Raw genomic sequence first — 24,610 nt, forward strand, 5'->3', positions numbered from 1 at the left:
ATTAGAGTAGCAGAAATAGCAGAAAATGTCAGCAGATTCTGTCTGGCCCTACGTATGAGTCAAAAGTGGCTGATTATCTTTGATGATAATTACGCTTTAATGCACATTTGAGAAATGTAGGTTTGAATCCGGCTTGCAACATTTCTTTGAATAATCCCACTATTTTATTTTTCTCCAACACAGGCCTCTGAAACCTTGGTCCTACGCAGCGGCGACTTCCTAGTACGGGACTCCTTGTCAACAGTGGGCGACTATGTCCTGACCTGTCGCTGGCAGCAAGAAGTGATACACTGTCGGATCAGTAAAGTCCTGGTCAAAAGCGGACAAACTAAAATCCAGTACATGCTGGAGAATGAGAGCTTTGATTCTGTCCCCACGCTGGTCAGGCACCACGCTGGTACAGGTCGAGCAGTGTGTCCGCGAACAGGAGCCCAGCTGCTGTGTCCGGTGAACCGAACGCTGCCACTGAGGTACCTGGAGGCCACGTTTGCTTTAGCTGGAGGAAGACCTGGATCTGCATATTCACCATCTGCCCAGAGGGGGGCGCATATCAAGAGACGCAGTGTTACTATGACAGATGGACTCACGACAGAGAAGATCATTCCTCACAGGTAGACCTTCAGCAGACATTATCTATAACCTACATTATCTCACGGAAATTCATAACTTTTTGATTTAGAGGCTAATTCGTATGAATTTGTATGATTTTGTTTCATATATTTTGATACAATTTGCTCATCCCCCAATGACAGTTAAGCTTAGGGGTTTGGGGGCACGTCATCTTTTTAAAATGTTATGTTTTCAAACAACACCATAGGTGGTATTACTTTTTTATACCGTGTGCCGATATTATGGAATGCATTAGCCATTACCATTAGGAATGTCGTTTCTCTGGACTGTTTTAGGAAGCTTCTTAAGACTCACCTCTTTAGTAATGTTTTTAAGGTGTTATCTATTGTTATCTAACTTATTGTTATATTTTCCTATTTATTGTTTTTACTGTTTTGTTTTTGCCTTGTAGCGCTTTGAGCTTTGCATTACAAATAAAATGAATTGTTATGATTATTATAATTATTATTATATGAATGAAATAGTATTAATTCATACAAATTAGCCCCTTTTCTGCCAATATGTAAAATATTTTTGTTTCCTTGTAATATCAGGATGGATCAACTACTGAACTAATTCCTCATGCATTGTTTTATTCATTCATTCTTTCTTTCCTTTGGCTTAGCCCCTTATTTATTAGGGGTCATCAAAGCGGAATGAACTGCCAACTATTCCGGCATATGTTTCACACAGCAAATTCCCTTCTGGACGCAACTCATTGTTTCTAGTTTAGATTTGTTTTTTATTTTGCTTTTCAGTTTTGTTGTTTTATTGTTTTTAGTGACCATATATTTTTTATTTAGTCATAATAACAATGACATGTTTTTTATTTGTTTGTCTATTTCTTTCATTTGTTTTCTTTTCATTTCTAAAATTGGTTATGTTTTGTAAATATATTAAGCTTTCTTCAGTTTTGTGTTTTTTAATATTTGTGTTTGGACAGTGGCACATTTGTTTGTTTGTTTTATATATATTATTTTGTTGTATTTTTTTATTATATTGTTATATATATATTGTTATATATATATATATATATATATATATATATATATATATATATATATATATATATATATATATATATATATATATATATATATATATATATAGTTGAAGTCAGAATTATTAGCCCCGTTTTGATAGTTATTTTCTTTTTTAAATATTTCCCAAATGATGTTTAACAGAGCAATGACATTTTTACAGTATGTCTGATAACATTTTTTCTTCTGGAGAAATTCTTATTTGTTTTATTGCTGCTAGAATATAAGTAGGTATTAATTTAAAAAAAAAACATTTTTGGGACAAAATTATTAGCCGCTTTAAGCAATTTTTTTTCAGAGTCTACAGAACAAACCATCATCATACAATAACTTGCCTAATTACCCTAACCTGCCTAGTTCACCTTATTAACCTAGTTAAATCTTTAAATGTCACTTTAAGCTGTATAGAAGTGTCTTGAAAAATATCAAGTGAAATATTATTTACTGTCATCATGACAAAGACAAAATAAATCTGTTATTAGAAATAGGTTTTTAAAATTATTATGCTTAGAAATGTGCTGAAACAATCTTCCCTACATTAAACAGAAATTGGGGGAAAAAATAAACAGGGGCGCTTATAATACAGGGGGGCTAATAATTCTGACTTCAACTGTATATATATATATATATATATATATATATATATATATATATATATATATATATATATATATATATATATATATATATATATATAATTTATTTTATTTATTTTTTGCTTTTTGTATTCATTTTATTTTTAAAAAATGTGTTTGTGTTTTTTTGTGTTAGCTTAGTTATTTTATTTAGGGGTTATAGTGACCGCCAACAATCAAACTTTAGAGATAATAATAATACCACCATGTGTAGTCTCATTAACTTTAACTAGATTTGCTATATTTTTTGTTTCATTACATGTTTTGTTAAACATTTGGCTGAAGTATTATTTTATGTTATTGTCATGTTATATCTTATGTTATGTTATTGTTTGCTTGGTTTGGTTTTGATTATGTCTATTTTCCTGTGTTCATATTTGATCAAGAACCAACATAAATTTATCTCCTAATCCTGTTGCATTCTTACAGTTCGGCTGTCTAAAATTGGGCATATTGATAGATGCACAATCTTTTAATTGGTCATATGCACATGTGCCAAAGATGCAGGAGTGATGTGCTCATGTAGGATGTCTTGTATTATCAGTGTCGCCCAGCCTACACAGCCAGATGAGCCTCAGACAGTCGAGCCAGAGGTGAAACCAGCGGAGGGCAACAGCTGGTGTGTGTGTGTGTGTGTGTGTGTGTGTGCATTTATGTGTGTTTACAGCTGGCACAGACCCCCTCTCCCACTTACTCCCTCTCACTCAGTTTTCCAAACAGATTTGGCCACATGGAAACCCTTCACTTGCTTCTGTGCATGTTGTCTGTAGGATCACAATAGCACTGAATGTTTGTAGACTTGTAGCTGTGCAATGTGTTGTTATTCACAATTAGAGCCTGAAAATGCTATTTAGTTGAAGTCAAAATTATTAGCCCTGCTGTAAAATGTGTTTTCTTTTTCAAATATTTCACAAATTATGTTAAATAGAGCAAGGCATTTTTCACAGGTTTCCACATCCGTGAGGTTGGCCCCCTACCCAGCACAAAACGACAACAAAATAGTCTCATTCGTTTTGTGCTCCGTTCGTGCTGCAAATATATTTGTTGTGCTGTTTTGGTTTTTGAGATATTAAATCACTATTTGTAGGTCATTCAGTGGTCAGCCAGCCCCCCACATGCTTCAAATTCACCCCAAATAGTCTTGTTTGTTTGTGCTTCGTTTGTGCAAGTGAAAGTTTTGTTTGTGCTGTTTTTGCTATTAAGATATTATACATTTAATTATGAGTGATGATGTCACCAGCCGCCCCAACATACTTCAAATTTACCCAAAATAGTCTCGTTTGTTTGTGCTTCGTTTGTGCAGCATGAGACTATTTTGCTAAAATTTGCAGCATGTCAGGGGGCTGATGACGTCATTGTCCTTAATTAAATGTGTAATATTTTAATAACAGAAACAACACAAATAGGACTTTCACTGGCACAAACCAGCACAAATGAAGCACAAACCAACGAGGTTATTTTGGTTAAATTTGGAGCATGTTGGGGGGCTGGTGACGTCATCACTCATAGTTACATGTGTAATATTTATATAACAGAAACAACACAAACGAAACTTTCACCAGCACAAACGAAGCACAAACCAACAAGACTTTTTTGGTTCAATTTGGAGCATGTTGGAAGGGCCGGTGATGTCATCGCTACTAATTAAATCTGTAATATTTTAATAATGGAAACAACACAACTGGAACTTTAACCAGCACAAACAAAGCACAAACCAACAAGACTATTTTGGTTAATTTTGGAGCATGTTGGGGGGCTGGTGACCTTACCGCTCATAATTAAATGAGTAATATTTTAATATTTTAACATCTGCGTGACCACTGAATGACCTACTACAAATATTATTTTAAAATCTCAAAAGCCAAAACAGCACAAACGAATATTTTTGCAGCACAATTTTTTGTGTTGGGTGGGAGGGCAACTTCACGGTAGTATACCTTATAACATTTTTTCTTCTAATTTGTTTTATTTCAGCTAGAATAAAAGCAGTTTTGAATAAAAAATATATATATTCTACGGTCAAAATGATTAGCCCCTTAAAGAAATATTTTTTGATAGTCTACAGCACAAACTATCATTATACAATGATTTTTCTAACTACTCTAACTTGCCTAATTAACCTGACTAGTTAAGCCTTTAAATTACAATTTAAGCTGAATATTAGTATCTTGAAAAATATTTAGTAAAATATTATGTACTGTCATCATGGCAAAGATAAAAGAAATCAGTTATTATAAAAAAGTTATTTAAAAAAATTACGTTTAGAAATGTGTTGAAAAAAAAATCTGTCCTTTGAATAGAAATTGGGAAACAAAAAAAATGGAGCAATAATAACTCAGGAGGACTAATAATTCTGACTTCAACTGCATATAGCCAAACCTAAGATGTCTTGTCAAAGAAAGGAGGATTTAATTGCATGTTTGTCCTTTCCAGCCCTTCCACAGTGCACCATAAGGATGCCATGAGGAACTGTGCCATGAGTATGGATCAGATCCAAGAGTACCGCTGTCCACTGTCCCCTGTGGGGGAAACACCTCAATCCCCTGCCTACAGCGCCAGTGAGTCCACGCACTCTCATGCATGTACCTGAATATTTAATCACACTGATACTGAATTAAAAGTTTAAAACAAACTGACACCTACTAGAAGCATAATTAAACTATGTAGCTTGATAAATATAGGTTATTGTCTCTGAAATGACAAAGATAAAAACAGGTTGTGATAAATTTACATCAAGATGTCATGACAAACAATGTTATCTTTGCATTTATAATGTATGAAGGTATTTTTGGTGCGAAACTCCCAAGCAGCTGTAAAAGTGTAGTTTGTAGTTGAAAAGAATAGCCACAAATGTGTATCACTAAATTTGTACTCGCAGAGCAAATTTGCAAATGTGTATCAGTAAATTTGTACTCGCAGAGCAAATCTGCAAATGTGTATCAGTAAATTTGTACTTGCAGAGCAAATTTGCAAGTGTGTAAGTATTTTTTGTCTCCAACAAACACAACGCAACATTTACACCTGTTTAAATCCTTCAATGCAGGTGCACAAATCCCATCGGAAAAATCACAAATACTGATCCGCTCATGTTCTTTGCAACTACTGTTGCAGTGAATATGGTGCAAAACATATTCAAACACCTGCATCCAGAAATGTGAAGTCAAAGACAAAACTTGCCCATCTGTAGATTAGAATGTGTATTCACGCAAAGAGAGCTGAAGGCGTGTATAATGTTTGATTTATTTTGTTCTAAGCACGAACACAAATATGTTACTGCAACGGCTCAAATCTGCCGCTAAGAGTGTCAAGCACTGTTTTTCACTTGCAAATCTACGTTTCTCGCTCTTTTGCACCAAACATCACTGTGATATTTGGTGCAAAAGTAACTTATGTATCTGCCAACCAAAACTCTCAGAGAAATTCAGGGGGCGTGACGTCACCGCTCTAAAGTTGCGGCGGCTGAACTTCGAAACCGAAACCCCCTTTACAGATTTAAAGACACACATTTGTGGCTATTCTTTACAACTACAAAATACACTTTTACAGCTACTTGGGAGTTTTGCACCAAAAATACCTTCATAATATGGTCCTAACCGAGTGAATGACACTTAATGACCAAGCCATAAGCATGCATAAAATTTCATTCACAACCTTGACGTGTCATGTCTAGACATGGGATGATAACCGTTTTCATATACCGCGATTTGGAAAAGTCAAGGTTTTACAACTGCCAAATTTTCTGCTATACCATTCCTATGATATATGTAAGATATTTTATTTATGTTTTTTTTTAAGAACATCAATATCCCTATCAGAAAAGATATGCAAAAATGCAATTTTAAATTGTAAAGAACTCAGTGTTTTTGAAACTAATGAAGACAGCAGGAGTCAATGATTCATTTGAATTATTTAGCCTAACATGTTTACTGCTCCGAAAAATTATAAATTTTTCTCAAATTAAAATACATTGTGTTCAAAGGGTAAAAAAGTTTATAAGAATATATTTTGAAGCAGTAATCACAATACCATGATATTTTTATCCAAGGTTATCATACAGCAGAATCTTGCACTTCGGAAACTGTATGCTTCTACACACATGCACACAACGTTTCTCTCAAGTTAGAAAACTTTCTTTGACGGGGGTTATATGTTTTTCAAAATAAAAGGCGATGCAGACATAATACCAGACGGTGCTGTCATGCATTAATAAATAACAAACTGTTCATTTTGATGGAATTCATTGTACATTGAATTCCAATGGAAAAAAAAACATGGATACAATGTTTGTAGAGTAATTTGAAATGTTTGAATGTGTATCGAGGACTATAACTTTCTTTATTTAATGAGTCTGCTGGCATTGATTGGTTAACTGCCCCAGTCATCTGCTGATTGGTCAGCCTCTAAGAGCATCTATCAGAAATGAAACTCCACTTGCTTTAATTAACTTTCAGCTCCTCTGGCTTAATGACCAGCTGTAAACCATAGTTTGTGGTAACTATGGCGTCATTTTTGGATACCCATACAATTTTTTGAGAAGTTTTTTTTTTTTTTTTTTAGAAAGATCACCCAATTGGTTAATAGGGGGTATAAAATAAATTTGCTAAAAAAAAAATAGAAAGTGAAAAAATAGCAGTACATGAGACAGTTCATCTAAGTGTTTTCTGTTCTTTAGGTTTACTTACAATGTGCTTCGAAGTTTGTTTACATTAGCGGTTCCTGTCCCATTTTCAGAGTACACTTGCAAAGCACTAGGTATTCTGGTCTTTCTGCCAAGTTTTTTTTGTTTGTTTATTTCTTAAGGCCACCTTAACCAAATTGGTACTGAAAATGACTTTCAGCGATCATGTTTAGGTCATGGAGTCTAAGGAGTTCCTTTGTTCCCCAGTACAAAACCACTGCTGCATAACCCCCAGTATTCGACACAACCATTTCAGGTCTTGCAAGATCTGTAAATAACAATCCCCAGGCTGACACACCAGCTGAAGAAACCCCAACAATGCACATTTTGCACTGTGTAAGACCCCTTTTTCAGGGCTGCATCCAAAACTGCTCCCTATATCCTCTAAATATACATCAGTTGTACACTTATCGTTGCAGTGCATTATGGGATTGATTGAGTGCTCTACAAAATGTCCACTATGGTTACAAATGTCTGCTCCCTCAAACAGTGCACTATTTAAGACTATAGGGGACGATTTTGTATACAGCGGGTTTGAGAGTATTTTCAGTGAGTCGAATCAGGAGTGTTTAGTTAAGTAGAAATGTTTGGAGGTGGGAGGCGGTTAGTGGACATGTGTAGGAACCACTATATTATATTTACAGATACAATACAGATATATAACAAAAGCACTGAAATATTTGCCATTTAAGGCTTAACTTACCCAATTAAACCTGCTATTTGAATGGTGTTTCCAGTCTCCCGCCACAGACATGGTTCAGGTGGACGTGTCCTTGCAGTCATCCCGCCTTCTCCAGTGATGAGGCGCTCCAGCGATCCCCACCTTTCGCCATCCTCCTCCAATAACAACATTCCCTGCTCAGAAACGGGCCCTAGCACTTACTCCACACCTGCTCACGGGTACCAATCTGAGAGTTTAGAGCAAGGCGGCAGCTACTGTGAGCTGAGACCCGGACAAGCCCCCATTCCTCCCTGCAAGAGCTACGTAGAGAGGTTGAAGGTGGAGGAGGGCCAAAGCCTGGGCTCTGGAGCTCCAGACGGGGTGGAGGGCTTCATGCTCCCCCTGGTGGAGACTAGTTCATCCTTCAAACCAGGGAAATACCAGTCGACTCTTCTGCCACCTGAAAATAAACCTCTGGAGATGAGCGTGTTGAAGAGGGTGAAGGAGCTTCTGGCGGAGGTGGATCCCAAAACGGCCGCCAAGCACATCACCAAGGCTGACTGCACGGTAAAAACACAAATAAAAATTTAATTGAAACAACGAAAACATTACTTATAAATGACATTAAAAGATGTGTAAAGAAATTGTAGCAAAACATCGTAAATCTGTTAGATTTTTGATTAGTTGGAGCACAATAGTTTTTCAATTGGCCTACTTATGCAATATTTTTGTCAATATGAAGTCAAAATGTATCTAGTTTGCTAGTGCACATTGTTATTCTTTAAGTGAATATTATATATTTTTAAATATATTTTAAGTTCTATGTTCAATATGTCTAAATCCCACACACTTTTCAACGCTGACCTTACAACTCCAAAAAATACTACTACAACAAACAAATTGAGTTGAATCAACAATTCTTGAGTCTTGAGAATTTTGTTGGGACAACTTGAAGGAATTGTGTGGAACCAAGCAGTTTTTACAGTGTAACAAAATTTTATAAGCATTTTTTGGTCAAGCAACCTCACATAAACCGTAGTAAAATCCATTGACAGAAATGTTGATAAAATTAGTTTACTATGATTTGCGTTTAATGAAATGTGTAGTATGCAGGTGTACATTTTTAAAGATAATATTAGAGCTGAGAGCTGTACTTTATATAAAATTAACTTTAATTTAAAACATAAAACTAGCTGTTATATATGCATTAATAATAATACTTGCTTATTTAATAATAATAAAAATAAATATAGCTGCAAGCAGCAATTAAGGGGCCAAGCACTTCATAGCCAGAATGAGCAAAGCAGTCCAGAGCCAAAATGAGCAAAGCAGTCCAGAGGCCAAAAGGTTAGTAAGGAGCATCAAACAAAGTGTTTTTGAATACATATGAAGTATGTAATGGCCGACAGACAAAATGGCTGACCTGGGAAAATCAGACATTATCGGATTCGGCATGCTCCATCAGATGTAAAGAGACAAATTTTATGAATTTGGGACAATCGGTTAAGTAGTTATAGGCAAAAATAAATACGTTTTTGTATCTCCAGATCACTAGGGGGCAGTTTGCTGAAATGCTGCGGATAACCTCAGACAATAGTTGTCATAAAACACACCAACTTCAGTGTAAATATTTCAACGCATTATGGAGATATCGCCTCAAGACCATTTTTGCAAGCTCTAGTTAGATTTGTTCGCAAGTCAACAACGGTTCCTCTAATCAGCTTGAATTTCATAACTTTTGGTCAGCATGATCTGAAAATTGGGCACACGGCCTAGAACGAGTTTGATAAACTAGATTTTGATAAAATAAATTATAAATAGCAAGACAATTTTCATGACAGGATGTCATAGGGTGCGTTTGAATCATCATGAACTATGAAATCAGAGGAAAAAAACATTTTGGATTGTAGCCCATTCGGTTCTAAAGTTATAACAATAAACATAAGTGAAATTTTTGACAAGTGGTGGCACTAGAGAGTTTACGTAAGCGAGTCCAAATTTGTTGTGGTTGAAGATCAGACTGTCCTCTATCAGTGTGCCAAAGTTTGCGCAAATGCCGCAAACGGTTCAAAGAGCTGCCATAGACTCCCAGAGCAGATGAGGAAGAATCCAGAAGAATAATAATAAGAACCGGAACGGATACAATAACATGATAATTAATAGTAATTATATAATAGTTACTTCCTGATTATATAAAACTGATATACATTTTAAATATATTAAAATCTAATCAGTCAGTGAGATGTCAATCTCTTTTTTGAAGAAATAAATTACAATTAAATCAATTCAATATTTATTTATAAAGCACATTTAATAATGACCGAAGTTGACCAAATTGCTGCACTAAATGGAACACTAAAGACAGAGTAGAAAATGAGAAAATAATATGTAAATGGACAACATGACTACAAAATTATTATGTTAATTGATTGATTGATTGATTGATTGATTGATTGATTGATTGATTGATTGATTGATTGATTGATTGATTGATTGATTGATTGATTGATGTTTTAATGCCATATCAGCAGCACTGGCTATATCCATGGCAAAACATATCAGTTTCCTAACAAACATACATTGTACAAGAAAAACATACAAATAGCAACAACACTGAAATGAGTTATATACAATCTTTCAGTTTGACTAAAGATAAATATTCTAAAATTGCTCCAGAAGGCACCTTTTCAAAAATTTCACTTTTATATTATCTCCATAAATGACAAAGTGTCCCCCTAATATCATTTAAAAATACACATTCTAATAAAATATGTTTTATCATCAAAATATTCTTACAAAAGTCACAAATAGGTTTTTCTTCCCCTTTTAAAATTAATACGTAAAAGCATTAATTTAAAAAAAATAAATAAACAAGAAGTAAAAGCGAGAGAAAATAGATGGGTCTTTAAAACCTTAAAATGTAAAATGTAAAAATGAAATGTTTGTTTGTTTGCTTGCTTGTTTTTTTTCAGATACAGTTTTGACTTATTTACCACATAACATTCTGTACATGAATAATTGATGATCCCAAGACCATGTTCAATTCAAGACAATTCCCTTTCCATGCATGCACATTTAGATTTCCAAACCCACCCCTAAAAACAATATAAACAGCTAAAGCCTACAACACACTGACAGATTGAAGTCTTATTGGTTTAAATTTCCTTGATTCTGTTTTCCGGTCCATTAGGGCAGACAGCATTACATAAGGCACATGTGAAATGGACTGATAAAGTCTGGAAAGCAACCCAAACAATTCATCTGTCTGTGCTTTCCATTAACATCTAAACCTTCAGGGTTAATAAACTCTTTCCACACTGCTGTTGACCACATTCATCATGTGAGGGGACGAGTTTAAGGTTAATTAATTGAGGGTTTTTTTCTAATGCCTGTGAATATATTAGTCTTGAATATATGGCTCTTGTAACTGTGTGGCCATCTGCAGGTTGCTAGGATACTGGGCGTTACCAAGGAGATGCAGAGGATGATGGGAGTGAGCTCAGGGCTGGAGCAGCTGACTCTTCCTCATGGACATCAGTTGAGGCTGGATCTGCTGGAGAGGTAAGGGAACACATCCGATATGTGAACATATCCAGATCATAGTGTGCCATAGACTTTAAAAATCTTCTGAAGCCCCTTGAAATGTGCATCCGAAAGCTTAGGCTGTGACTTTGTGAATGGACCATGGAAAATTCGGACTTGACTTCCAGTGTTTGTGAATGAAGGCACCCCACAAAACTTGTGAGACAGCATAGCGATTAATGTTTAATTTAGCAATTTTCACACTTTAGATTTTATTTAGCACTATTATGGTGCATCTGTAATCATTTGTTTTTAAAAAGTGCTGTGTATTTCATGAATATTTATTTCCATTTCTACATCTGTAATCAAACATTTGCCCAGTGACTTTAAATCATATGTCTCAAACTCGATTCTTGGAGAGCCGCTGCTCTGCACAGTTTCTCTCCAACCCTTATCAAACACTGCTGATCCAAATAATAAAGGTGTTCAAAAGAGTCTTGGGCTGCGTCCGAAACCGCATACTTCCATACTATTCAGTACGCTAAAATCAGTATGCTAGCCGAGTAGTATGTCTGAATTCATAAAATTCGAAAATCAGTATGCGAGAAATACCCGGATGACTTACTACTTTCGGCAAGATGCTGGAGTGTGCATCCCATGCATGCTGCGCTATCCCATGATGCCACGCAAGTGAATTCATGAATGGGAGTAAAGCGACGCAACTGACGCAGGTTGGTCACGTGACCATGACAAAATGACGGATGTAGTACGTCTGAGTTCCATTTATACTTTTCACATTCATACTGTATAGAACGTACTTTTCTAACAGCCGAGTAGTATGTTTAAATTTAAATGCAGTACCTACTGAGTAGAAGGCGATTTCGGACGCAGCCTTGAACACCTTGATTAGTGGCATCAGGTGTGTTTGATTAGGATTGGAGGAAAACTGTTCGGAGCAGTGGCCCTCCAGGAATCCAGTTTGAGACCTATGCTCTAAATCAAGGTTTTTCAAAGTCTAAGACAGTGGGCCTCCCTTTTGACACAACTTATCTATTGGCGCCCCCCTCCTCCCAAACACGCACGCACACACACACACACACACACACACACACACACACACGCACATATATATATATATATATATATATATATATATATATATATATATATATATATATATGTATATACAGTGTATATTTGACACAGACAGATGTCAGACTGTTAACTTACTTTTATCATCATTTGCATAAAAGTGCAATTATTTACAGAGTAATAACAAGTATTTTAATATAACGTTTTTAAAACTAGGATGATTGTTCAATATGAATAGAACAAATCCAAGAACTGGTCATCCCAGTCAAAACAGTCGAAGTTTAGCGGGTCTCATGCTGTCATTAGCCAAAATATCTTGACAAACCACACATAAAGGTCGTGGTTCCTCAGCTGGTCCTGTCCACGTAAATCCTAAACTCACATACTGATCATCATATCGTCGTCTTTTGGGTTTAAGCCCTGAACTTGAAGGCTTTGAATCGGGGGGGTCTCAGGAACCGATCCATTGTATTACCAGGCATATACCTGTATTGGCGGGCTTGCCAAACAGAAACGAATTCACAGCTATGGCCTTCTGGGTAAAAAAGGTTTTCTTATGTTTGACGTATTATTTTTTTAGCTTTGTTTAATTAAGACGTTTAAATATAATAAAAAATTCATATAATAATTAAACTTAATAATTATATTTTTTTATTATATAATATTTTTTCCCGTGCCTCCCCTGACATGCTCTGGCGCCCCCCAGGGGAGGCGCGCCTCACACTTTGAAAACCCCTGCTCTAAATAAAGTAAGAAAGTGAGTATATACTTTAAAGTGAAATATAGTCCTATCCATGCAGTCAACATATGCAGTCAAGCTTGAAATTTTTCATACCACTGGCAATTTCTGACTTTAAGCTTTTGTGAAAATGTAAATAAATGCTGAGGAATATTTTTTTTCCTTTTTTGATGCCTCTTGTAAATCATCTAATTATCTTTTGGGAGAAGCCTGCATCATTTCCAGTCAAAAAACTAAGCTTGCTGTTTGAATAAAAGTAACTTTAAGTCAGAATTTGGTAGAGGTGTCAAAATTAATTGTTTCTTTGATGCACCGCGATGCAGACTCAAACAATTCGGTGTTGGTTCATTAATAGATCATCACCGGTTATTACGTTAATATATTTATTAGTTATTTTATTTACACAAGAGCGGACTACTGTTCACAATTCACTGCATGCGAGTTTGCTGGACATTCTTTTACTGACACAGAAGTTACAGCAGAACAAGGAGACACTATTTCACTGCTAAAGAGAAAATGAAAGCTCTCTCTTTCTGTCTGCCTCTTTATCTCTCTCTCACTTTGGACCTTTGAACTGCTAGCTTGTTTGTAAGGTAACTTTTCCTTTCCTCTATAGCTATTAAAGTGATACTTGTGGATCCTGACACAAGTGTGTCTGTAGAGTGATTTTGTTACTACATCGTCTATTATGGATCAGCTGTGATAGCTACGAAACGTGCGCTTTATTACTCGCATAAAGACTGTTACTGCTAATTTTTCAGTGTTCGCGTCACTCATTGGTGAACAGCGATAGTTAATAGTTTTAGAGCCAGTATTTCAACCCTTTCTATTGAGTGTGTGAACAAAATGACCAATCATAGGGATGTAATAAAACGCTCGACAACACTCAAAAAGCAAGCGGAATAATATTTACATTAGTGAATTTGCTTTAACTTCTCATGTTGTCTTCTGTAATTGTATATATTTGAGTTTTGTCTGAAGCATTTAAAGAGTTTTCTTAAAGCAGGTACAGCTTACATATCTAACTGCTTGTATTAAAGGACAAAATTGTAATACAAATAATACTGTATAAATACATTTTAAAAATTAATTCAAGAATTCTTGTGTTGTGAAGAAAAATATATAATTGTGGATGAAAAGCATCGTCAATGCACTGTGATGCACCAAGATATCGAATTGAACCGAATAGACATGATAATTGTAACGGAATCGAACCCAGAGACCAGTGTAGGTTCACACTCCTAGAATTTGGCAGGGGTATGAATACTAGGGGTATGAAGGGGTATGACACTTTTCGTGTCATGTGACACTATCGCAATGCACATTAAAAGCCTGTTTGAACTAGGTCTCATGAGCTGTATAAATCACAAAATTTCTATAATATTATATATACTGTATGCATTTGCTTAAAACGTAGCCCCCTCTCTCTCTCTCTCTCTCTCTCTCTCTCTCACGTACACACACACACACACACACACACACACACACACACACACACACACACACACACACACGTCCACACAAAAGTAAGCACGTGATCTCTGCATAATTTCCATTAACATGTTCAAATAGCTATCAAAAACAGAGACAACTTAAGTTTTAATTTCAAAACAATTGGTTTAATTTTCAAATATGATAAAGCAGGCTTAAGGGTAAACTTAAGTTTCTCTCTGTTCTCTCTGTTTTCCTTATATAAATTTCAAAAATCAATGGTTCTCGAGATAAAAAAAAAAGTCAATAATGAATTAAAATGTGTAATTTTGCACACACTGACAAAAAAATATTCAGATATGATTTATTTGATTTACTAATTTAAGTTAAGTGGTTGTAAACAATTTATTTTGGCTGAATTTAAAAAAAAAACTTGGTTTAAACTCAACACATATAAATTGCTTGCAATCATTTGCAGACATCATTTGTTTCAGTAGCTGCAGAACAATATGCAAAAACTTGAAACAAAATCAGTCATTTTAGAATAAAATCTGATTTTTTTATTTTTGCTAAATACTGGAGGGACTGATAAACTGTTGAATGAATTTACAGAAAACATTGTTATCGTAATATATAATACCATGCTTCCTGAAACCTTGCTGATCACTGTATTTAGTGTATTTCACTGTATTTGTCTCTCATTCAACAGGTTTTACACCATGTCAATAATGATGGCGGTGGATCTGTTAGGCTGTACAGGCAGCACGGAGGAGAGGGCAGCCCTTCTGCATAAAACTATCCAGCTGGCTGCTGAACTCAAGAGCAACATGGGTAACATGTACGGATTTGCTGCGGTCATGAGAGCCCTGGAGCTGCCGCAGGTCAGAAAACACACCTGTCCTCAACAAACCACTAAATCTGAACTGACCTTCATGTCTAGAACACAACAGGGTTACACCCATGGTCAGAAATTGAGGAATTTGAAGCAATGGCATCAAAAAATGAAATATATATATATATATATATATATATATATATATATATATATATATATATATATATATATATATATCGTCACCTTGAAATGATAAGATTCTATCTGCGTTCTGAATGATAGATAAAAACTTATAATTCTAATATATATATATATATATATATATATATATATATATATATATATATATATGTTGTTGCAATTAAAAAGTCAATATGAATGATGAAAAATCTCAATTCGTGGCACTTTTCATTCCTTTCGTATCGTATCATTTATGGCCATTTCCACAAAATGCTATATTTAATAATTTAGCAGACGCTTTTGAAGCATAAAAGCAGTAAATGTTATTTTTGTGGATATAATATATGACCTGTATCATGTATGTGTGATGTGTTTGTAGATCTCTCGACTGGAGCAGACGTGGATGACACTGCGACAGAGACACACAGAAGGAGCCATTCTCTATGAGAAAAAACTCAAGCCATTCCTGAAGGCCATGAATGACGGCAAAGGTAAAGTGGAGTTTTACTTCACAATCAAAGTAACACAATGACATATTTTGTCAAAGTCAAAATATTAGCAATCGGTTGTTGACCAAAGTATTAGCATCTCAAAAAAATAGCAAAAAAAAAAAAACTACACTAAAGTATCTTCTCTTAAATTCACAGTAAATTACTGACTAATAATTGCATTACTTTCACAGTTACGTACTGTATGTAAATTCACAGTAAATTACTGTATGGTACTACTACTACTAAAACAATAATTCAATAAATATTTATAAATAACAAAAAAGTGCCCTCAGAAAAGTTGCTCATAAAAGTTGGTCATAAAAGGTTATGTGTATTAATGTCTATGTTGAATAAAATATTAATAGTGTTCGAATTCCTTTAACTAATGTGCAAAAGATATAGGCATTTTTACAGTAATTTGTTGTAATATGATGCCCACATTAATTACACAGTTTAACAGTTAAATCCTGTGAAGTGACACTAATGTAATTTACTGTGAAAAACTGCAGTTACATGTTCTAAAATTCTGTGAACTTATTACAGTGTAACATTTTTTTTTTCAAATGAATTGTATTTCTTTATTTATAATATTATTTAAAATGCATTTTCAGATGAACTATTTTATCAAAATATCATATGCCAATATTTAATAACGCAGGTGTAATTAATTAATCATATGAAATCATTCATAATTAACTTAATGTTATAAATTGTTTTAAATAAAATTACAGCTAAAGTAAGTATGAGGTAATAGAATTTAATCTAATAAATACTTTGAGTGCAATAAAAGCCGTAAGAATTATTTTGTTTCATTTATTACTTATAAGAAAAAAGCTATTTTTCATTAAATAAATATAATAAATTAAATCCAATAAATGAATGCTCAGAGCTTATCAATTTATTAGAGTGCATTTTAATTTATTAATCCCCTAACAGCTCGAGCATAAACTCTTATTTTTATTGATGATTGATTGTGTGTGTTTCAGAGACGTGTGTGCTGTCGAGTACGTGTTTCCCTCATGTGGTGCCAGTCTTGTCTCTGCTGGAGCGCAGTGTGGCAGCAGGAGAGGCTCTGGAGAGCTGGGAGAGTGTGGAGTCTGGTGTGGATGTGGTCATGAGTCACTTGGAGGCAGCCAGAACCATCGCTCACCATGGAGGACTGTACCGCACCAATGCAGAGAGCAAACTTCAGGGTGAACAGTTTTACATCTGCGTCTAAAACTATCTGCTCAAACCATTGCTTTGACAGCATTCTAATAGAACACTCTAGTTGGCTTCCAAAATACACCTACTAAACTCTAAGGGCTCTATTTTGACTGTCCATGCACAGAGCGCAAAACGCAGGGCGCAAACGCTTTCAGGGCGTGTCAGAAGGCATTTTTGCCTATTTAAGGACGGGAAAATCTGCTTTGCGCCATGGCGCATGGTCTAAAAGGGTTGAGTTTATTTTCTTAATGAGTTATAGGTGTGTTTTGAGAATAAACCAATCAGAGTCTCATCTCCCATTACCTTTAAGAGCCAGCTGCAAGTTCACTTTCGCTTTTGCTCTCGTGGATAGGGAAACCTTACAGCACAGACATCAATTAGCCTATAAATAGTTAATTTCGTTTGTTAAGCGCAAATATTTGTTTCAAAATGATTTCTAAATTCAGTTCTAATTTCCAGCAAACGAATAAATGAACAATAATAACAAAGTGTGGTCAAAATACTGAGTTATTTCCAAATACACCTGCCATGCCCCATATGGTCTAAAACTTGACAGGTGGACAAATCTAAGCTTGTTTTTAATAAAACAAATATAAATATGAATATAATAAATAATACTGCTAATAATAACATTATACAAAAGCAAATTTAATGAACTGAAAAAGCCTCCCGAGATGAAAAAAGTAAGGCAGTGGTTTTTAAATTCATGTAGGCTAGAAATTAATGTTTTGTAACATTTTAATCATTTATATTTATATCCTATATATATCCTTATTATATATATATATCCTTAATATATTATATCTTTTTCATATGTAAAGATATTTGCGTATTGCTCTACAACTTGTTTGTAGTGTGTAAGCCAGGCGCACTTTGCGCCAGACAATAGACCGACATTGTTCTGGTCTAAAGATCAGACTATTTACAGTTTCTCAAAATAGCAACGCGCCAAAACACGCCTGCTTTTTTAGACCAGAACGCCTATGGACGCACATTTGAGAGCAAATGCATTTGCTATTTAAACAGTGTGGCACAACACCTCAAAATTACCCTTGCGCTGAGCTGAAAGTAGCAAAAGACTATTGCGCCGCGCCTTGCGCCACATTGCGCCGGGTGTATGATAGGACCCTAAGAGTGTTTTTTCACGAGATTAATTTACTAAATGCGGAACAGTTTTGTTTGCAATTATGGTCACGTGCTCAACAGAAAAGAGCTGTGAAGGTCTTCGGTTCACCAAACTCACAGCTGTTTACTGAGTGTAACCACAGAAACAGGGACACTGAAGCATTTTAAAGCCGCGATTCATCAGCAGATCGCTCATATGTCAGCTTACAGACAAACCAGCTGATCAACGTGACTTTGAAACGCTCCAGTGTCCCTGTATCTGAGGTTACACTCAGTAAACAGAGGTGAGTTCGGTGAACTGATGACCTTCACGGCCAATCAGTAATTTCTGTTGAGCAGGTGAACATAATGGCAAATCAGCACTGTTTAAGAACGTGCTTAAATATTTGTGGGAATTGGATGTTTTTAAAATTTCAGTATCGATTAGTGTCAAATTCCAGTATGGTGACAACCCTACTGGCCTCACAAACATGCTTCTAGAAAAATGGTCAAAACGGCCATGAACAAACTACTAAACTTTGTGGAATGCCTTCCCAGAGAAGTCGAAGCCTTTATAGCTGCAAAGTAAGGATGTCAAAATTAATTGTTTCTTTGGTGTACCGCGATGCAGATGGGGACAATTCAATATCAGTTTAGTGATAGATCATAACAGGTTTTTACGTACTGATGTCATTTATCTCCTATGTGCGATGTCCCAGTAGAATACTATGAAGAAGGAGGCGAGGGGAGTAAATAAAACACTCCTACTACTTAAAAGGTAGATAATTATGCACAATTCAACTGCTAGTGAGTCTTTCGCTAACACTGAAAAAGGCACAGCACACAAGCTGCTATTTCGCTACTAGGGAGAAATGCTGTAAAAATCCATCTCTGCCTCTCTTTCTCTCACTTTGGACATTTGACACGCTGACATGTTCATGAGGTAACTTTTCCTCTCCTCTTGGCTGTTAAAGCGATACTTGTGGATTCAGACACGAGCATGCCTGAGGTGCAAGTTTTCTCCACTGTATTATGGATTACCTGTGATAACTGTGTATTAAGCACATAAAGATTGTAACTGCGGATGTTTTTCCCGCATCACTCGTTGGTGAACAGCGCTTTAATTTCTAAAGCCAATACCAGCCCTCTCTGCTAAGCAGGTGAAGACAATGACCAATCATAGGGGTGTAAGACCTCGCTTGACATCGCTCAAAAAGCAAGCAGGATCATATATACATTACGTTTATTGGCTTTAAATGTTCATGCTGCCTTCTGTGATTGTATTTGAGTTTTGTTTAATACATTCAAAAAGAGTGTTTTCTTCGAGCAGGTAAAATTAAAAGTACAGTTCATCTTACTGCTTGTATTAAAGGACAAAATTGTATTACAAATAATATATAAATATTAATACAATTATAGATTTTAATTAAAAAAAATGCTTGTGTTGTGAAGAAAAAAATCGAATTATGTATGAAAAGCTTCGTCAATGCACAGAGATATCAAATTAAACCGAATCGTTTAAGTGTGAGCAATTCCATATTAAACCATTACAGTTCCAGTGCATGTAAAGACAGATGTCCCAAAACTTTTGGTTATGCTTTGAATTGCAGTGCACTATTTTCACATACAATACAGATATTATTCTAATAAATATTTCTTTTTGTTTTCTTTACAATTAATCTTTCCTCAGATTTCCAGGAGCGAAAGGAGGTGTTGGAGATCTTCTGTACAGAGTTTCAGATGAGGCTTTTATGGGGCAGTCGTGGCTCTGAAGGCAGTCAAACGGAGCGTTATGAGAAATTCGATAAAGTCCTCACCGCTCTATCCCACAAGCTCGAACCTCCTGTACGACACAGTGAATTATAGCACCACCCACAATCCACAAATGGTATGACCCTTCACCTGTCTGTGGCTCCTACTCCTGGACTGTACCATTACGCTTTTCGTGGTGGAGAATATGAGGGACTCACTTTGCAAAACAAGGCACAAAAGGGCACAGGCTTTATGCGAGCATGATCGTGCCCCCTGAAGGACACAGATGTGAACTGCAGCAATGGAATAAAATAAATCTAAAGCCAAAATTCTTTCTTCAGTGGCGACCACTTTCTTTGTAGAAGGAGAGAATGTGACGAAGTCCAAGTTGACTTTAACCCAAATGGGCCTGAATCCTGTTTTATGTGAATTTATGAGTTCTAATCAGTGTTTGTTACTTGTAAAGGGGACGAGTCTCTGTACCGGAGATGAGACTGCTTTGACGTTTCATAGTCACGACTTTTTGCTGGAATAGACTGAATACACACTCACTTGTCAGATGTCTGAATGTAAGTTGCCAAATCATGAATTCAAACGGATATCTGCTGGATAAAGAGTCTTATTTTTATGCTCATTATTTTGCATTTCGCTTATGTTTATTTTCTGTTTTGTCATGGCTTTATTGATAAAAATGGAATTGGGCTTTCATTTTTAATGAGTGTCTGACAGATGCTCACTTTCACACTCTCTCCAGGTCTGACAGCATTGCTTCCCAGAGCACTTTGGTGTCTGTATGTGTTAGCAAAGAAGTGTAAGATAGAAGACATGCTGTTTACTTTCCTCTATTTCTGTCGTCCTGGGGTTTTTATTTTTGTCTAAAGAGGTCATATCATGAGGTATTAAACAGTCCTTTGTATTTGAAATGAGAGAGTTCATCTGCAACATTCAGTATGTGAAGTGCAATAGTGTATTTATAATTGTTAGATTAGCATATGACCACCCACTGCAAACATTAACAATATATATTGGATGAGCGAACGAACTTTAGTCCTAAGCTCTATTTGAACTAATTATACAAGTAATACTGTGATTTATCTACAACATATTAAGCAAACCCTGAGCTTGTCTTTATCTCAGATCTCAAGTATGTATTGACATAAGTTTATTTATTACAACTAAATAGCACAATTAGCATATGACCATCCACTTTAGATTTCAAAATTGCATATTGTACATGAAGCTATACTTTACAGCTAAAGCTCCAATGGTTGAGCCAATCATAGGCTACAAAACTGGAAAATTCACCACATATTGTACTGTGTCTAGCTTGGCGTAGCATCTACAGCTATGCAGATCCTTTCGAAGTAGGGCTGAGCCAATAATTAATTCCTTACATTTATATAGTGCTTTTCTAGACACTCAAAGTGCTTTACACATTAGGGGAATTTTCTCATCCACTACCAATGTGCAGCATCCACCTGGAAAACACGACAGAAGCCATATTGCGCCAGACCGCACACCACACACCAGCTGATTGGTGGAGAGGAGACGAAGCCAATTATAATGTGGGGATGGTTAGGAGGACATGATGGACAGAAGCCAGTGGGCAAATTTGGCCAGAATGCCGGGGTTAAACCCCTACACTTTTTCAAAGGACATTTTGGGATTTTTCATGACCACAGAGAGTCAGGACCTTGGTTTAATGTCTCATCCTCAAGACGGCGTTCACAGAGCAGTATAGAGTCCCTGTCACTATACTGGGCTATTAGGACCCAGGTTGAGGTCTAACAGACCGCAGGTTGAGTGCCAACTGCTAGCCTCACTAACACCATTTCCGCCAATAAACGAAATTATATCGAATCGCGATAAAATTTATGTCAATTACAATGATAATCTTTGAACTTTTTTACTCTATATTGATCCAAGAGCCAGTAACACAAAAAAAAATAAATAAATAAATGTGCAACAATGGGAATCTAAAATTGTGTTGATATTAGAGATGTACCGAATTTTCAGCCACCGAAGGTTTATTAGGCGAATATGTGTTATACCATTTAATGGACCCTTCTAATTGTTGTGGCTTCAGTGATTGTTAGGGTACTCTTTTAAATTTGCAAGCATTAACAACGTATATCGTAATATACAATATCAGTCAATATGGAAAATAATTATCAAAATTGCATTTTTGTCATATCGCTGAGTTCTATTTCGAAGGATCTGCTCAGGGCTGTGCCATTAATCGCTTCGATTTGAAGCGTTGCAATTAGCTAATCGCAGGAGGTTGCTATATGACATTTATATTTATTATATAATTTCCCTCTCCCAGAGCAAATTTGTTTCTGCTGTCTGTGTTTGCCGTCTTACTAGTCAATTGAGTAAGCACACTTTCGTTCTGCCCAATCAGAACTGAGCAACCAAACTATGGGGAACGCCCACAAAAAAAATTTAAAAACCGGAAAGCATGGACAAGTCGGATGATGATAGCAACTACCACTTCAGAAGCATTAATAGACAAATTAGTATCAAAGAAAAACAGGACATTGGTAAAATGGGAATATTTTGGCTTCAAAGTTACAGACACTGAACAAAAACTAGTCAATTGTAAGAGCTGTCGCAAAATTGTTGCCAAAATGTGAGGAAATACAACAACCAGCAACTAAAAAAGCACCACAGACACCATGTAATAACTAATGCCATAACTTACGACTGTTTAATGTTTAGACAAAAAGTAGTGTTTAATTTCTGAATGTTTAAAAGCAAATTTGAATAAACGCTGGATTAAGTTCATATCTTTTCAGTTCCTTTTTTAGACTAACACTCACTGCATTTTAGCAGTAGGAAGCTACGATACAAAATATTGAGCTAAAGCTTGACTACAAAATTGAATCGCAAATCAAAATCACAATATCTGTTAAAAAAATTGCAATTAGATATTTTCCCCAAATCGCACAGCCCTAGATCTGATAGTGGTAAATAAGTTAATTTTTAGCTCAAATTGTTAGATGAATCTGTCACATGAGGCAGCGCAAACTTTAAAAGCAGAGCTGGTGTTTATCATCAAAGTTGAAAAGAGCATTAAATAAAGCCAGCCACACAAAAACAGCCAGTTCTATGATAGATGAGTAAATAAAATGGACTGAATCAATCATGATATGACCACTTTAATATCTTTCACGGCAGGTCATTTTAGTCAATATGACCATATCAATAAGGCTTTTTGTTTGTTTTAGATACATGATGTATATTGTCCATGAGACTGGATCACAATGAATGTTTGTTTGTATTTAAATTATTTAAGAGACCCATATAGCCAAAATTCACGGATCAAGTTTATGTCGAGATCATCCATCACAAGTAAGCAAAGACATTTGATGAAATCAATGTTATGGCAATAAGTGAAATCACAACCTGATATATGGAGAATCATTGTGTTTATGCTAATGCATTTCGCTAATATTAAGGATCAGGAGTTTTGCTTAAACTCCCTGTTTTGTTGCATAACACATCCATTTTTTCCAACAGACATGAATTATACCTCATATTGTGAGATTTTGATAAGAGGTGAAATATAAATTTTGTAATTGACAGTGTGCGATTTTCATGTCGGCATATAAGAGATAAAAAAAAATCTTAAAGCCTTGAATAAGGAAATGGATGTGTGCTCATTCGGTTTGGACCAGTTAGTAGCCACCTAGCAACCACCAATAACTGCATAGCAACACTATGACCATTTTTGTACAAGCAATTACAATTCAAGGAAAACCTTTTAAATAAGTTCAGCTAATAATTGCAACACATTCATTAACCTTATTAGTCCAATAGCGTTTTCATATTCTGGTAGATTTAGCCAAACAAAACCCAAAGTCACATACATATACCTCTGTCCGAAATGTAAATGTTCTACCCTTATCTCTGGGTAGCTATCCTTAAGAGAAAAAAGTTCTACGTATCTGGTTCTACCACAATTGATTGTGTATCATATACAAGCTGCTATACTTCACACCCAGTCTATCAATGCATATTACCAGGGAAATCTTCTGAAGGTATGTTTTCAGGTATCTTAATAAAGGCACATCTGAAAGTAGACGATGCTGTCTGTCGCAGATAAGGGATGAAAAGTGGATCATATGCAATTTCACTTTTAGCCAGCAGAGGGCTCTGTTTAGTAAGCTAAAATAATAAACGGAAATGAGTTTTGAACCTTTTGGGGATTTTTTTATAAGGCCTGCTGGTCTGGGACTGTATGTTGTAAGTTTGGTTTCTCTACTGTAAACGTGTGACTATTTTGTTTTGTAAATAGTTACCCCCAAACGATCGATGATAGGTGGGTTGGAGGAGGTCACGTGATTGCATCCTTTTATTAAGTGCTGTAAATACTGGTATGTCATATGTTTTGCACTCTTTTTTCAGAAAATAAAATACAGTGAGCTTGTGTTTTGTGCTTTTTTTGTGCCTCAAGATGAATAATAAGTTTGTTTTTTTATTCTACTTTGCCTCATTTTATTCTACTTAGCCTTCTTTCTGTTATTGATTATTTTCTGTTATTGTCATTGGTCTCAAAAATAATTTAGCGCAAGTTTCCTTTTGTATGGAAGGCCAAAAGTCTTAAAATGAAAGGCGAGAATTTGGATCATG

At 35.5% G+C, this 24,610-nt stretch overlaps 1 protein-coding gene and 1 long non-coding RNA gene across 11 annotated transcripts in view; one reads left to right on the forward strand and one right to left on the reverse strand.

Annotated features, from left to right (window-relative positions):
- LOC147835010 (uncharacterized) overlaps window positions 1–11,407 on the reverse strand; it is a 76,265-nt gene extending 64,858 nt beyond the window's left edge. For both annotated transcript variants that reach the window (XR_015500845.1, XR_015500844.1), the window contains exons 1-2: window positions 11,092–11,407; window positions 7,666–8,183 (exon numbers count right to left, since the gene is read on the reverse strand). This is a non-coding gene — a long non-coding RNA (uncharacterized LOC147835010). The remainder of the gene's footprint in view (window positions 1–7,665; window positions 8,184–11,091) is intronic.
- Window positions 1–24,407, forward strand: part of sh2d3ca (SH2 domain containing 3Ca) — a 100,758-nt gene extending 76,351 nt beyond the window's left edge. For 4 of the 9 annotated variants that reach the window (XM_087270210.1, XM_087270216.1, XM_087270212.1 and 1 more), the window contains 9 exons: window positions 184–611; window positions 2,829–2,903; window positions 4,718–4,842; window positions 7,700–8,190; window positions 11,069–11,184; window positions 15,117–15,288; window positions 15,802–15,913; window positions 16,900–17,106; window positions 19,914–24,407. In XM_087270210.1, the coding sequence (XP_087126336.1) occupies window positions 184–611; window positions 2,829–2,903; window positions 4,718–4,842; window positions 7,700–8,190; window positions 11,069–11,184; window positions 15,117–15,288; window positions 15,802–15,913; window positions 16,900–17,106; window positions 19,914–20,089 (1,902 nt within the window). In that variant the 3' untranslated portion in view covers window positions 20,090–24,407. Of the gene's footprint in view, window positions 1–183; window positions 612–795; window positions 946–2,713; window positions 2,904–4,717; window positions 4,843–7,699; window positions 8,191–11,068; window positions 11,185–15,116; window positions 15,289–15,801; window positions 15,914–16,899; window positions 17,107–19,913 lie in introns of those variants that run through there. The other 5 variants (XM_087270211.1, XM_087270217.1, XM_087270214.1 and 2 more) reach the window with 2 other exon arrangements.
- Window positions 24,408–24,610: the final 203 nt, after the last annotated feature.

This window comes from Danio rerio, chromosome 10, assembly GCF_052040795.2.
Source record: "Danio rerio strain M-AB ecotype USA chromosome 10, GRCz13ab, whole genome shotgun sequence".
NCBI lineage: Eukaryota > Metazoa > Chordata > Actinopteri > Cypriniformes > Danionidae > Danio > Danio rerio.